General features: G+C 41.7%; 1 protein-coding gene across 2 annotated transcripts in view; it reads right to left on the bottom strand.

Annotated features, from left to right (window-relative positions):
- Nucleotides 1-13,648, bottom strand: part of LOC134351038 (protein transport protein Sec24C-like) — an 80,190-nt gene extending 66,542 nt beyond the window's left edge. Inside the window, exons 1-4 of one of the 2 annotated variants that reach the window (XM_063057029.1) lie at nt 13,633-13,648; nt 12,488-12,609; nt 9,086-9,266; nt 2,234-2,491 (exon numbers count right to left, since the gene is read on the bottom strand). In XM_063057029.1, coding sequence (XP_062913099.1) covers nt 2,234-2,491; nt 9,086-9,149 — 322 coding nt within the window. In that variant the 5' untranslated portion in view covers nt 9,150-9,266; nt 12,488-12,609; nt 13,633-13,648. Of the gene's footprint in view, nt 1-2,233; nt 2,492-9,085; nt 9,267-11,950; nt 12,226-12,487; nt 12,610-13,632 lie in introns of those variants that run through there. The other variant, XM_063057028.1, reaches the window with a different exon arrangement.
- Nucleotides 13,649-15,813: the final 2,165 nt, after the last annotated feature.

Genomic DNA, 15,813 nt, shown 5'->3' with positions numbered 1-15,813 from the left:
AAGATCTAGAGCTCGGGTTGTTGCCAGGAAAGCATATTTGAAATGTTGATGTTAGGGTAATTGTGATTAATTTGTGGGCACATGGCCAAGTGGTTAAGGCATTCGACTAGCGACCTGAAGGTTGTGAGTTCGAGCTCCAGCCAAGGCAGCTTGTTGTGTCTTTGAGTAAGGCACTTAATCACACATTGCTCTGTGACGACACTGGTGCCAAGCTGTATGGGTCCTAATGCCCTTCCCTTGGACAACATTGGTGTCGTGGAGAGGGGAGACTTTCAGCATTGGGCAACTGTCGGTCTTCCATACAACCTTGCCCAGGCCTGCGCCCTGGAGAGTGAAGACTTTCGAGGCGCAGATCCATGGTCTCGCAAGACTAACGGATGCCTTTATTTATTTATTTAATTGCGATTATTAAACACCAGATTGATACATTACTTTTAGAATATGGAACAATAGTGGATATGTGAAATTAGGGCACAGATCACTTGGGATCCCATTGAAATGGAGTCGATAATTGACTCTATTTTGCCTATTAAAGCATCGAGGAAGATTGAAATATCAAGGCGAATGAGGATGGCGAGCCAGCGTTCAGCGCCAACTGCCTCCCTTTTCATCGGTGATGCGAACAAGTCTCTTGTTTGCTGCCAGAAAAGGAGTCTGTGTAGCAGCTGTTTTGTGTGAGGAGAGTGATTTTGGGGGTTGGTGTTCTTCTTACCGTTTTGCAAGTTTTTTGTTCATTTTCTTATGAGGGGAGGAGGTTTGGGGGTTGCCGGGTGGTGCAATTTGTTCAGTTTTTGTGCGGGGAAAGAGTGTTTGATGTTTTTTGTCGAATGACTTCCATGGTTTTCTTTGTTTTGTGGTTATCTGGAGAAGATGAATCTGAGTTGTATATTTTTATAATAACTGAACCTTTGAACTTTTGAGTGATGGTACTAAGTAAGGAGGCTAAATGGCCAACACCATTCCCGTGTTCCTAATCACACCTTGCCTCAGCTTCTCAACATAACCAATTGAATCCTTCTGGAATGTCTAAGCAAAGATACAAAACACTGGGCAACAAATTTTTTTGAAAGTATTACTACCTCAGAATTTTTTTTTTGTTTATGATAAACCATTTGAAACTAAACACAAATATAATTTCAGACTACTTGTATTATGTAGGAATTTGGAGAAACAAGAAATTAACTTTTATTGGATTATAATACATTTAATTGTATAACAGTGGTGACGGTTTGCTATAGTTCAACTAATATAAAACTGTTTTGTTGATGATTTTCATTTATACTCTGTGTCTTAGGCTTCCCTCCTAAGTGTACAAGAATAATCAGCCAGCATTTATGGATTCCAGTTGCCCTGATACCATTTCTCCACAACCACAAAGTCCCAGTGAAAACTTTCACCATGCTTGTTACCAACAGCACCAAGATTTTCAGGGAGGAAGAAGTCTAAATTGGAATAAAGAAAATGAATATTTAGTGACACGTTGCACTTCATGGTTTTGTATGCTTGAAGCATGTTGTCAACCAGTTGCACGCAGTTTGGCGCTCTGTAGTTGTCAAGAAAATTTTCCAACAACATCTGTGAATGCCTTCCATGCAATTTTCTCCAGTCCCACTAGAAGTTCTACAAACTGCCTGTCATTGATGACCTGCTTGATTTGTGGACCAACAAAAATGCCTTCCTTAATCTTGGCATCAGTTATTCTGACTGAAATTATGAATTGAAATAACACATATAGGCAAGTTCAAAGAAATGGTGCTAATAGAGAAATTTCATGGTGATTTTCATGATCAACATCCCAAAATCCATAAGATACACCCAAAAGTAATCAGGAAGCAAAGCCTTTGTTGTCCAGTGAAATCAAAGCCAAACTTAAATAGAAATGACTAACTTGTTGCATGCTTAGACCCAGAAAGGACTGAGCCAAGGCACCCTATTCTTACTGTATACAGATTTCTAAAAACATTGAGGAAAATACTAATAGTAAAGTTGCAATCTAGGTTAGAGACAGCACAATCTGTAACTTATCCTACTGAACTATTATTTTTGTACATGCAGTCAATTTAAAGGGACTTGGTGCCCACATAATGCCTGTAGGTCTTCATAAACATTCATCTAAATGGCCAAATTTAAAGTTGCCTCCAACCCTTGATTTTGTTCTGTGAATTCCTCAAGGACTAAGTTTTTGGTCTTGCTACTATTCACCGCCCAGAATTTAAGATGACCAAACACTCACTGTCTTGCTGCGATTGGTAGCTCTGATGAATTGGCTGAAAACCGTAGTTTAGATCCAGTCCTTGGTGAGTAATCGTAGGTGGTCTTGAATACAAAGTGGGTGTTGCGTTGTTTGATAGGCAGAGGGAGTTTGGAAGGGTGCTGGGATAGCAAAGAGCAGAGGTAGTCATTGCCCAGTTGTGATCAAGACAAGTAGAATTGACGTCGAAGCTCGAAGGTGCGTGAATTGACCAGCTGAGTTCATTTGGTGGCTGATTCCCTGAAAAATAAAACCAACATTATTTCAAAGGTAGTGCGGAGCATCCCCTCCTCCCACTGTAAAGTTGAAATCAAATGAATTTTATCATGGTAATAACTCTACAAGACTTCTGAAATGGAACAGCACAGGCTGAGAAATACTGTGGTTTGCCTTCTACTGTGGGATAATAACTGAAGCAACAACTGTACTCCCAAAGGCCTGAGATTCTCCCTAGTCCAGATGATCAGTAATACATCTCTCCGTCTTTCCAATGATGATGGATGTCTGATTATTTACACGCGTCCCAGTAAATGCTGCTGATTTCTAGTTTTTCTTAACTGCAATCATGATGATTTTTCTTTAGCTTAAAGTTGAAGCTGCACAAATCATTGAATTTGTTGGTAATTAACCCTTTAATAGTTAGCTTCGAACCTTTCTATCCACCTCACAGCTCAATGGCATGGAGAATATATCCCATAGAAATAATGGCATGGTTATTGGTGTTTGACGCACAGCGACACAGTGGATGCACACGAAAAGTGGTGGACACAGCCCAGACCACCACTGGAAAAATCCCTCCCCACCACTGAGCACATCTACAGGAAGTACTGCCACAAGGAAGGATGGAGGGCAGTTTTAGGGTGAGAGGAAGGAACCTCAAAGGGGATTTGAAGGAAAAGTTTTTATTTACACAGAATGTGGTTGATATCTACAACTCACTGTTAGAAGAGGTGATGAGATCAGAGAGAGTCATTGTGTTTAAGAGACATTAAGACAGGCACGAATAGTCAAGGGAGAGGAAAAGGACCAAATGTGGGCAAAGGGGATTAATATAGCTGGCAAAACAGTCAGCTCAGTGACTCCATTGTTAAAAAGGCATTGTGTGGCATATCAACTATGGTCATGGTCAAAGATCTGCTGCATATTCATACTCCACACCTTAATTTAATTCATGCAGAGAGAGCAAGGAGAATATGCCAAGCCCAGGACACCCATCATCCAGGCCATGTTCTCTTTTCAATGCTGCCATTGGGAAGGAGGTGCAGGAGCCACAGGTCCCACACCACCAAGTTTGGGAACAGTTTTTACCCTTCAATCATCAGGCTCTTGAACCAGCATGGACAAATTCACTCAGTTCAACACTGAGCTGATTCCACAATCTTCCTTCAAGGACTTTACAACTCATGTTCTCCATATTACTTATCTATTTATTTATTTATTTATATTTACATAGTTTATCTTCTTTTGCACATTCATTGTTTATCAGACTTTGTGTATAGTTTTCCACTGATTCTATTGTATTTCTTTGTTCTTCTGTGAATGCCCCAAGAAAGTGAATCTCCGGGTTGTATGGCAACATATACATACTTTGATAATAAATTTACTTAGAGCTTTGAGATCAGGCCAGGAACAGAAATGCAATTGAACTCAGGTATTTCAAGCTACTCTCTAAATCACCCTGCACTTTCAGTACCCTTTTGAAAACTTTCTGCCTTCTAGTTCATTGATTACATATTCAGTGGATTCCAGTTAATTGGGACACATCAGGACCAGTACATTTTGGCCCAATTAAGCAGCTGCCCCAATTAGCCAAAGCTTCATGGAAATCATTAAAAAGGTATTAAAAAGACAAACTATCATTTAACTGAGTAACAAATTATGTATTTAAATTAAATACAAACAAAAACACTACAATACCTGCACTATAAAACTGTATTAGTTCCTAATAGTTATCGACAGAGGAATTTACTCAGTGTACACTGCTGTGTTCTTTTGATTGATTGTAAATGAACAAAATCAGCAGACACCTGGTGCAGATAATGGACAGCCTTCATACAATCCTTCCAATGATTGAATCCTCCAAATCTTTGTTTTCATTGTAACATTCAAGATGATTGTCAATACCTTCAAATTCTTTATAGTTCCTAACTTGTTGAAGTAATTAAAATATTTCATTTTCACTCCCACCCGTTTTTGGCATTTTGCACCAAAACCGCAGTGAGCAAAACAATTCTGAATTGGCTGCTTATTTCTCAGCAACTGTCAGTGACAAAAATCATTATTTATCCACATCCTCAACAACGAGCCATATGAAAGTTTTCCAAACACAAATCTAAAAAGGAGAATCCATCCAATGCCAGATTTCATCGGATGTCTCACCACAATAAAAATTCTGGCTCACTTAGCCACAGGCATGTTAAAAATGCTTCCACCAACCTCATGTGACCTCTGTTAAATATTGACTGTGTAGCCATATATTTTCTTTCAGTTTCATGTGGGCTTTAAGACTCTGCTAAAACTGATACAAAGAACGTGGGGGGGGGGGTGAAACAGATTATTGATGAAGAGGTGCAGAGCGACAGAGGCCACAGGCTGTAATCAGATTATCATCACTGATTTACATGACATACTTGTCTTTCAGCAGCAGTAAAATACAAAGAAATAAAACCATAACTTACAAAAAAATAAATTGTGCAAATGAAAGGAATAACGAGGTAGTGTTCATACTTCCATTCAGAAATCTGAAGGCAGAGAGGAAAAGGCTCTTTTTAAATTATTGAACGTGGGTCCTCAGGATCCTGTACCTCATACCCAACGGCAGTAACAAGAGGGAGGCATGTCTCAAGCAGTGAGCACTGCTGAACAGCCTGCAGTACCTGGTGATATTTCAAATAATACTACAAAGAATAATATGCCTTTGTTAGATGCTGAGAAATACAGTACATTGTATTTGTATTTGATTCATTTTCATGCAATTATCATTTCTCAGTTTCCTAATACAATAGTCAGCATTATGCAAAACACTCAACTGGCAGTCAAGTTAGCACAACAAAATGGAGACTTGACCTGAAATTGTCCATTTCTCTCCACAGATGCTGCCTGACCCGCTAAGCTCATCCAGAAATTTCCTTCTTGCTCCTGGAACACCTTGCCGAGCCGAATCACGAGAGGACCTTCACCAGAAGCACGGCAGCAAATCAAGACAGCTCACCCCCAGTTCCTCGAGAGCAACTAGGAATCGTCAAATTCTGCAGACCTCGCTGATGGCACACAGATCTCACAAATGATTGATTATAAAATCCATCCCTGCTTTTCAGGCGAGGTTTTTAAAATTATATTATTTATTTTAATAAACATAAAATTACATTAAAATAAATGTTTGTCCTTCTTGAAATTTTCAACTGTTCAAGATTATTTAAATAATTATTTCCCCCTTTAAATAAATAATTTGCTTTTCTTTTCATTTAGCATTCTGTTGAAATCAACAATACCAGGATAGATAGGTACACACACTTTACTAGGTACACCTGCTCATTAATGCAAATATCCAATCAGCCAATCATCTGGCAGCGACTCAGTGCATGAAAGCATGCAGACATGATCAAGAGGTTCAGTTGTTGTTCAGACCAAACATCAGAATGGGGAGAAAATTGTAAGGTGCGAGACTGAGGTCGTCACTGATCGTGGCTGAAAGAAGATCATAGTTGGGAGCTTAACATCCAAGGATACTCCTTGTATTGAAAGGACAGGCAGGTCGGCAGAAGGGGTGGGGTGGCTGTGTTGGTAAAAAAAAAAAATGAAATCAAATCCTTAGAAAGAGATGACACAGGATCAGAGGTTGTAGAATCCTTGTGGGTACAGTTAAGAAACTGCAAGGGTAAAAAGACACTGACGGGAGTTATGTACAAGCACGGAGATGGAAAATGCATGCCAAAAGGGAAAAGTTACCAAAGTCATGGGGGACTTCAATATGCAGATAGATTGGGAAACTCAGGCTCGTGCTGGATCCCAAGACAGGGAGTTTGTAGAATGCCTACGAGATGGCTTTTTAAAAGCAGATTGTGGTTGACCCCACTAGGGAAATGAAATTCTGCAATGGGCGTTTCAAAGTACACTTAACATCAAAGAATGTATAAGTTATACAGCTTGAGATTTGTTTGCTTACAGGCAGCCACAAAGCAAAAACCTGAAAGAACACAATTAAAAAAAAAGACCAACACCTGATGCACAGAGAAAGGTAAAAAAAAAACACAAATCATGCAAACAATAGAAGCAGACAGCAACATTCCAAACCAAAATGAGTCCTTAGATCCGAACCCCAGCGGAGGCCCAAAGCCTGGATATCAGTCGATCATATTAGCAGACGCAGAGCATAACAGCCAGGACAGTCCTCATAGCCTCAGCGCCATGGAGAGAGCAGTGAACATCACGAGAGACCGAGCGAAATCAACTCTTGCCTCCAATCCCAACACCTTGTCTTTCCAGTACATCTGGGCCAGTGTTTAAATTGTCCAAACAGCACATCATACTTCGCACTAGGACCCAGGCAATGCTGCAGCGAAAGGCTCCGGGCCTGGAACATGCCGCCCAGTGACTCATTCCGGGACCAGATTTCACCGCTCTCAATTTCTCCAAATTGGCTTAACATCCAGAGCAATCCAACCTCGCAACTGAGCCAGTTGTGTGGGCATCGGAACTCCTCTGCCTCAACTTCTCCTCTCTGAAAGGCTCACTCCATCTGCATCGATTCTGTTATGTATCAGCACAGTTCATCCCTTGAATTCACTTCACCTTCGCTCACCTCTTCATTGTTTGCGATGATAGGTTACTACAATTTATAACTGTAGTTGTACTTGTAGTACAACTTACTACAATTTATTAGTAATGTTTTTAGTCATTGTTTAGGGTTGTGTTTAATAAGCCAGATTTGTTTAGGGAGCTTAAGGTAAAAAAAACTCTTAGGCAGCGATCATAATATGATAGAATTCACCCTGCAGTTTCAAAGGGAGAAGATAAAGTCAGATGTATCTGTATTACAGTAGAGTAACGTGAATTACAGGGGCATGAGAGTGGAGTTAGCCAAAGTTGATTGGAAGGGGACACTAGCAGGGATGATGACAGAACAGCAACATCTGGATTTTCTCAGGGCAATTTGGAAGGCACAGGACAGATACATCCCAAAGATGAAGTATTCTAAAGGGAGGATGAGGGAACCGGTGGTTGACAAGGGAGGTCAAAGACAACGTAAAAGCAAAGGAGGGGGCACATAGTATAGTAAAAATTAGTGGGAAGTTAGAGGATTTGTAAGCTTTTAAAAACCAACAGAAGGCAACTGAAAAAAAAGAATATGAAGGTAAACTTGCCAATAACATCTAGAGGAAACCAAAATATTTTCAGATATGTAAAGAGTAAACAAGAGGCAAAAGTAAATATTGGACCCCTGGTAAATGATGCTGGAAAGGTAGTAATGGGGCAGGAAGAAACTGTGGGAAACTTAATAAATATTTTTACATCAGTCTTCACTGTGGGAAACAATATGCCTGAAACTCAAGAGCGTCAGGGACAGAAGTGATTGTAGTTGCTATTACTAAGGAGGTGGTGTTTGGGAAGCTGAAAGGTCTGAAAGGTAGATAAGTCATCTGGACCAGATAGACTACAGCCTGGGTTCTGAAATAGGTAGTTCAAGAGATTGTGGAGGCATTGGTAATGATCTTCCAAGTATCACTAGATTCTGGGATGATTCTGGAGGACTAGAAAATTGCAAAAGACTCTCCACACTTTAAGAAAGGAGGAAGGCAGAAGAAAGGAAAGTATAGGCCAGCTAGTCTGACTTCAGTGGTTGGAAAGATTTTGGAGCCCGTTATTAATGACAAAGTTTTGGGGTACTGAGAGGTGCATGATAAATGCCAAAGTCAGCATATAGGGGAAATCTTGCCTAACATATCCGTAGGAATTCTTTGAGGAGGTAACAGGTAGAATCAACAACGGAGAGTCAGTGAATGTTGTTTATTTGGATTTTCAGAAGGCCTTTGACAAGGTGTTGCACATGAGGCTGCTTAACAAGATAAGGGCCCATGGTATTACAGGAAAGGTACGAACACAGATAGAATATTGGCTGACTGATTGGAGGCAAAGATAGGGATAAAAGGGGGCCCTATTCTGGTTGGCTGTTGGTAACTAGTGTTGTTCCAGAGGGGTTAGTACTGGAAGCAATTCTTTTCACGTTACATGGAGCAGATGTTTCCTATAGTTGGCGAGTCTAAGGCCGGAGGGCACAACTTCAGAATAGAAGGACATCCCTTTAGAAAAGATGAGGAGGAATTTCTTTAGCCAGAATTCATTGCCGTTGACAGCTGTGGTGGCCAAGTCACTGGGTATATTTAAAGTGGAGACTGATAGGTTAATTTTCTTATGCCTCAGATGAATATATATATGTATCCTTCCCTGCCTGGCTCCATCTGCCCTTCAATCCTGCATCTCTTTCCACCTATCACCTGCCAGTTCCTGCCTGTCCCCTCCTCCTCAACCCTTTATAACAGCCATCTCACTCAGTCTTGACACAGGACCTCAACCCAAAATGCCGACAATCCCTTTGCTTCCAAGGATGCTACCTGACCTGCTGAGATCCTCAAGCAGCTGTTTTTAAATATAAAACATATCTCCCAACAAAAACATTTATTTTTGAATTCCACAAGATGTCTTGTACAAGGATCGAGGAGGATAATTCCAGTAACGATAAGGTACTGTTTAACAGGACCTTGGATAATTCTGTGAAATGCTTAAAACATTTTGCAAGGTTTGAACAAATTTAGCAAAAGGAAGAAGCACTCCTACCATATTGTTGACGGTGCAGCTCTGATGAATATGGCTGACTGGGATGTATCTCCACACCATCCATTTGTTGCTTCAGTTGATCTTAGATGACTTCAATCTCCTGGTATATTCAGATTTCCTGAGAATGAGTGTTGGTCACCAGCATACTTCCAGTGCACCCTGTGGCTCCTGCTCATGGGATCTGTAAAAGGCAAGATTTTTACCCTTAATGACTAGAACATAGAACATTACAACACAGTACAGGCCATTCAGCCCATAATGTTGTGCCGACCTTTTAACCTACATCAATCCAAACCCTCCCTCCCACATGGCCTTCCATTTGCCTATCACCCATGTGCTTATCTCTTAATTTAGTCTCTTAAATATCCCTAATGTATCTGGCCCTACCACAAATAGCTCTGGCATCCATAAGGCCATAAAATATAGGAGCAGAGTTAGGCCATTCAGCCCATCAATTCTTCCCCATTTCATCATGGCTAATCCATTTCCCTCTCAGCCCCAATCATCTGTCTTCTCGCCATATGCCTTCATGCCCCAACCAATCAAGAATCTATTAACCTCTGCCTTAAATATACGTAAAGACCTCGCCTCGACAGATGCACCACTCTCTGGCTAAAGAAATTCCCCCTCCTCTCCATTCTAAAGGGATGTTTCTCTATTCTGTGGCTAAGTCCTAGACTCACTCACTATAGAAAACATCCTCTCCACATCTACTCTCTCAAGGCCTTTCCTCCAATCACTTAAAATTATGCCCCCTCATATTAGCCATTTCTGCCCTGGGAACAGTCTCTGGCTGTCCACTCGATCTATGCCTCTTATCATCTTGTACATCTCTGTCAAGTCACCTCTCATCCTTCTTCACTCCAAAGAGAAAAGCCATAATTCACTTAATACATCTCCATAAAACAAACTCTCTAATCCAGTCAGAATACTGGTAAATCTCCTCTGCTACCTCTCTAAAGAGCCCTCATCTTTAATTATCTACCCAATAATTGCCTAAACAGCTACCTATGTTCCAACAAATACCAGTGGCATATCTTGATCAGATGTTCCACCATCTCTGGGGCCTTACAAATTCACACTACCATTCCCATGCTTACCAACAAGTGCCCAAGTGGAGTGCAAACCAGCATGTCCAAATCTTAGTCTCGCCAACCACACATCTTCCCTCCTATTCCTTCCCTAAAGGAGCCTCCGCTGGACTGATGGAAATAAATTGTAATACCACCTCCCTATCCCACTCCTATCCCATAATTTCTGCCATTTCCCAACCCCAGCCAACCTAATACAAGTTTTGGCTTCATACTTTCCCACATTGACTATAATACCTACCTCAGTCTTAGTAAATTACTGTTTTGCTATAACATAAGGCCATAAGATAAGGAGCAGAACAAGACCATTTGCCCCATTGAGTCTGCTGTGCCATTTTGTGATGACTGATCCATTTTCCCACTCAGCCCCAATCTCCTGCCTTCTCCCTATATCCCTTCATGCCCTGACTAATCAAGAATCAACCTCTGTCTTAAACATACCCAATTACTTGACCTCCACACCCGCCTTTGGCAACAAATTCCACAGATTGACCACTCTCTGGCTAAAGAAATTCCTTATCTCTGTTCTAAAAGGGCATCCCTTATTTTCTGAGGCTTTATCCCCAGGTCTTAGACTTCCCTATCACAGGAGACAGCCTCTCCACATCTTCTCTATTGAGGCATTTCAACATTTGATAAATCTCAATGAGGTCACCCCTCATTCTCCTGAATTCCAGTGAGTAGAGGCCCAGAGCCATCCAATACTCTTCATATGACAAGCCTTTCAGTACCAAAATCATTTTAGTGAACCTCCTTTGAACCTTCTCCAACCTCAGCACATATTTTCTTAGATAAACAGTACCCCAAGTGAGGCCTCTCCAGTGCTTTACAAAGCCTCAACATTACATCCATATCTTTCAATACCCCATAAACCCACATGCGCAGGTACCCAACTGTTCTGTTCTTCTCAGGTGCTCTGGTTCAGACACAGATCAGGAAATTTGTTGTCTTGCAGCACCAGTACAGTGTGGGATATAAAAATTACTAAAAGTTACATTAGTAAATATATAGCGTCAAAGATGCACACAACCCAAAGACCTGAAAATTAATTGGTCACTGTAAATTATCCCTAGTGTGTTTATGAGTGATAGAATCTGGTGGTGGTGGGGGTAGTTGATAGGAACGTGGATCGAATAATGAATGGGATTAGTGTAGGGTTGGTTGATGGTCAGCATTGGCTCAACGGGCAGAAGGGCCTGTTTCCCTGTTGTATCCCCTCCATGATCATGATGTGGGTGGCCTCTGTGATGTGGGGAATGGGGAATGAGGTGGCCTTAGTGATTCAGAAGCTAAAATGTTGGTTTGGAGCGTACAAGATCGAGGAGAACCTTGTGTACTAATATTGAAGTCTCTGCTTAGGGCCCGCACAGCAACCGTGTTGCTGTTCCACTGATAAATTAGACCCGTTAGTTCAATTAGTATGCCCACAAGAAAAAATAATGCAGAGAGTTAGAGACTTAAACGGAAACTTGGAGCAACACATGGCCGGACTCAGCCAGTCAGGCAGCATCTGGGAGGGGAAAGGGCAGTCGACGTTCCGGGATGCAAAGTCCGAATGAGGGGTCTCAACCCGAACGATGACTGTCCATTTACCTCCGCTGATTCCCTCCCGTGTAACACACAGAAAATGCTGATATAACTTAGCAGATCAGGCAGCATCCATGAAAAGGAATTAAGAGTCGACTTTTCGAGCCGCGATTCTTCATCAGGACTGTCTTATATTTGATTCCCTCCGGAATTTTGCGTGTTTCTGTATGTTTGTGCACGTTCTTACCTCATGAAATGACCGGGTCCGAATGTCCGTCACTTGCCGCAACAGCACGCAGTTATTTAACGCAACACGCAGAACTCCACCGCTCAGTATTAACGCTAACATTTAACCCGAGATTTCAAGGCTCATCGTCTGCGATTCAACAGCGTTTAAACAAGGGTACTGAACATTACTGGGCTTTTCACCCTAGTATCATCCGTTTCTGAATTATTTATCTTTTTCAAAAAAAAAACGAAAAAACCCTTATTGCAATAACTAATACTCATGTGATGCTCCGGGAATTAAAGACTTCATTGGAGCTATGCGCAGAGATGCCTGGTGGCGTCAGAGACCAGGAGGGGCTAGTTTATTAAAATAGAATAAATCTCGTTTTGACGCCTTGCATTTGAAAACCACTCTCGTCGTCTTAGACTATGGGTTCAATGACAGTCGTAGGGGTAAAATGATGTTATATTGCCAAAAATGCAAATATAAACGCGCTGTACTTATTTCGGAAAATAATGCATTAGGATGAATTGGAGACATTGAGAGTCGAGTGACCTGTCGTTGCCAATGCCCTCTCACATTGCGGCGTTCCTTGTCACTTCCGAGTCTCTTGTAACTGATTGGTAGAGATTAACCACAATTAATCGATTCATTGCTGCTCTATCCCGTTTGTTAACCTAAAAAAAACACACACAAAATAAATAGTGTATTATTCCAAACACGAGAAAATTTGACAATGCTGGCGTTTCAAAGCAACGTATACGAAATGCTGGAGGAGTTCTGATTATAGGTCTTGGACCAAACGTCGACTGTTTACTCTTTTCCATAGTAGCTGCCTGGCCTGCCGAGTTCCTCCAGCATTTTGCGTGTGTTGCTTTATTATTCCCCAGGGTAGAAATGTCCAATGCTGGAAGATATAACACAATTTATGCTTGTAAATTATAGTAATTTGTCACCGCACTGCAGCCACGAAACAAATTTCACGACACATGCAATGATAATAAGCCTGATTCCGATGTCCAAGCATCTGACTTTTTAAAATTCATACATTCCAGCAATTTACACTCTACTTTGTTAGTACGCACTAATTTGATTTGCTGTGTCTGCAGGTCATTTAAAGTCGCGAAGATTACTTTATTATTGATTATACACAACTCTAACGTCCTTATTTACACCTTTTACTACATCGCTTCCATCCCACTTGAGCGATCCCTCTCTTTCTCTTTTGATGGCGAGTGAGAGCTCACCGAGTCGGGGTGGGGTGGGGTGGGGTGGGGTGGGGTGGGGGGATAGAGAAGCGATGCGGCAATTTGAGACAGCTGGTCTCCCCTCTCGTCACAGGAGCGATCTCTCTCTCCCTCGTTAGTGTGTGAGAGAGAGAGAGCCTGTCTGAGAAGTAGAAGTGCTGGTTATGGACTGTAATTTTTGATGGACTCTAGATCATTTTTTTGGGGGGGGGGACTTTGCTATTGCTTGCACTGGGGGGAAGGGTCAATGCAAGTGGGAGAGGGAAGGGTTGACGTTTTTGCTGCTGCTTGTGAGGGGGAGGGGTCTTTGGGGTTCTAACATTTTTCTGTTACTGTATTCTTTGTTTTATTCTGTCTGCGACGACTAAGAATTTCAGGTATACAGCATGCATTCTGATATTCAATTGAAATATTGATTTATTTTTTCAGAGGCTTAGAAACAACTTCCAATACCTCAGCTCGAAATGGCAGCTGTCCACTTCCCTCCAGCCCGACCAGTTGAGTTCTTCTTCAGTTTTGTTTGTTGCGCCAGATTTCAGCATCTGCAGTCCTTTATGTTTCCAACCTCCAACATTTTTTTTCGGTTCCCTACTTGCATAATCCCTAATGAAGTGCACAAGATCTTCTTGTCTTTATGGCTGCCACTAAATGTTAAATCCTCAAAACTTAAAGACAATAAGATTAAACACATTTGAACGTTTATGCTTTAGTTTGCTTATCTAACTCATGCCGCATGAATTTTGATACAGTGCCTTTAAATTCTGTAATTAACTTCTACTTGTCTTTGCTTCCCCCTATTTTTGCTGTTTGCAAATCGCCTTGTCATTTTCAGTTTTGTCCTCCTCCTTCTTGACTCTCCACTCTGGCTCCCAAACTGGATCATTGCTCTACCATTGGAAACCACCGCTCCTGCATAATTTGGAAAAGGATTCCCGGCAGTTTTTCCACTTTGCTTCCTTCTATCTGACCTGCTGAGCACTTCATCTTTTTTTTATATTTCCGAAGAAATGGTTCTCAGTTGCTAGAACCATAGAACCATAGAAACTACAGCACAGAAACAGGTCCTTTGGCCCTTCTTGGCTGTGCAGAACCATTTTCTGCCTAGTCCCACTGACCTGCACACGGACCATATCCCTCCATACACCTCCCATCCATGTATCTGTCCAATTTATTCTTAAATGTTTAAAAAAAAAGAACCCGCATTTACCACCTCGTCTGGCAGCTCATTCCATACTCCCACCACTCTCTGTGTGAAGAAGCCCCCACCTAATGTTCCCTTTAAACTTTTCCCCCCTCACCCTTAACCCATGTCCTCTGGTTTTTTTCTCCCCTTGCCTCAGTGGAAAAAGCCTGCTTGCATTCACTCTATCTATACCCATCATAATTTTATATACCTCTATCAAATCTCCCCTCATTCTTCTACGCTCCAGGGAATAAAGTCCTAACCTATTCAACCTTTCTCTGTAACTGAGTTCCTCAAGTCCCGGCAACATCCTTGTAAACCTTCTCTGCACTCTTTCAACCTTATTTATATCCTTCCTGTAATTTGGTGACCAAAACTGAACACAATACTCCAGATTTGGCCTCACCAATGCCTTATACAACCTCATCATAACATTCCAGCTCTTATACTCAATATTATGATTAATAAAGGCCAATGTACCAAAAGCTCTCTTTACGACCCTATCTACCTGTGACGACACTTTTAGGGAATTTTGTATCTGTATTCCCAGATCCCTCTGTTCCACTGCACTCCTCAGTGCCTTACCACTAACCCTGTATGTTCTACGTTGGTTTGTCCTTCCAACGTGCAATACCTCACACTTGTCAGTATTAAACTCCATCTGCCATTTTTCAGCCCATTTTTCCAGCTTGTCCAAGTCCCTCTGCAGGCTCTGAAAACCTTCCTCACTGTCTACTACACCTCCAGTCTTTGTATCATCAGCAAACTTGCTGATCCAATTTACCACATTATCATCCAGATCATTGCTATAGATGACAAATAACAATGGACCCAGCACTGATCCCTATGGCACACCACTAGTCACAGGCCTCCACTCAGAGAAGCAATTTTCTACCACCACTCTCTGGCTTCTTCCATCGAGCCAATGTCCAATCCAATTTACCACCTCTCCATGTATACCTAGCGACTGAATTTTCCTAACTAACCTCCCAAGCGGGACCTTGTCAAAGGCCTTACTGAAGTCCATGTAGACAATATCCACTGCCTTCCCTTCATCCACTTTCCTGGTAACCTCCTCGAAAAACTCCAACAGATTGGTCAAACATGACCTACCACGCACAAAGCCATGTTGACTCTCCCTAATAAGCCCCTGTCTATCCAAATGCTCTTAGTACTGTCTCTTAGTACTCCCTCCAATAACTTACCTACTACTGACGTTAAACTCACTGGCCTATAATTTCCCAGATTACTTTTCGATCCTTTTTTAAACAACGGAACAACATGAGCCACTCTCCAATCCTCCGGCACTTCACCCGTAGACAGCGACATTTTAAATATTTCTGCCAGGGCCCCCGCAATTTCAACACTAGTCTCCTTCAAGGTCCGAGGGAACACCCTGTCAGGTCCCGGGGATTTATCCACTTTAATTTTCCTCAAGACAGCAAGCACCT

Source organism: Mobula hypostoma, chromosome 8 (genome assembly GCF_963921235.1).
Source record: "Mobula hypostoma chromosome 8, sMobHyp1.1, whole genome shotgun sequence".
NCBI classification, from domain to species: domain Eukaryota; kingdom Metazoa; phylum Chordata; class Chondrichthyes; order Myliobatiformes; family Myliobatidae; genus Mobula; species Mobula hypostoma.
Note: the sequence above shows the minus strand (reverse complement) of the source record. Positions and strands in the feature narration are given on the sequence as shown.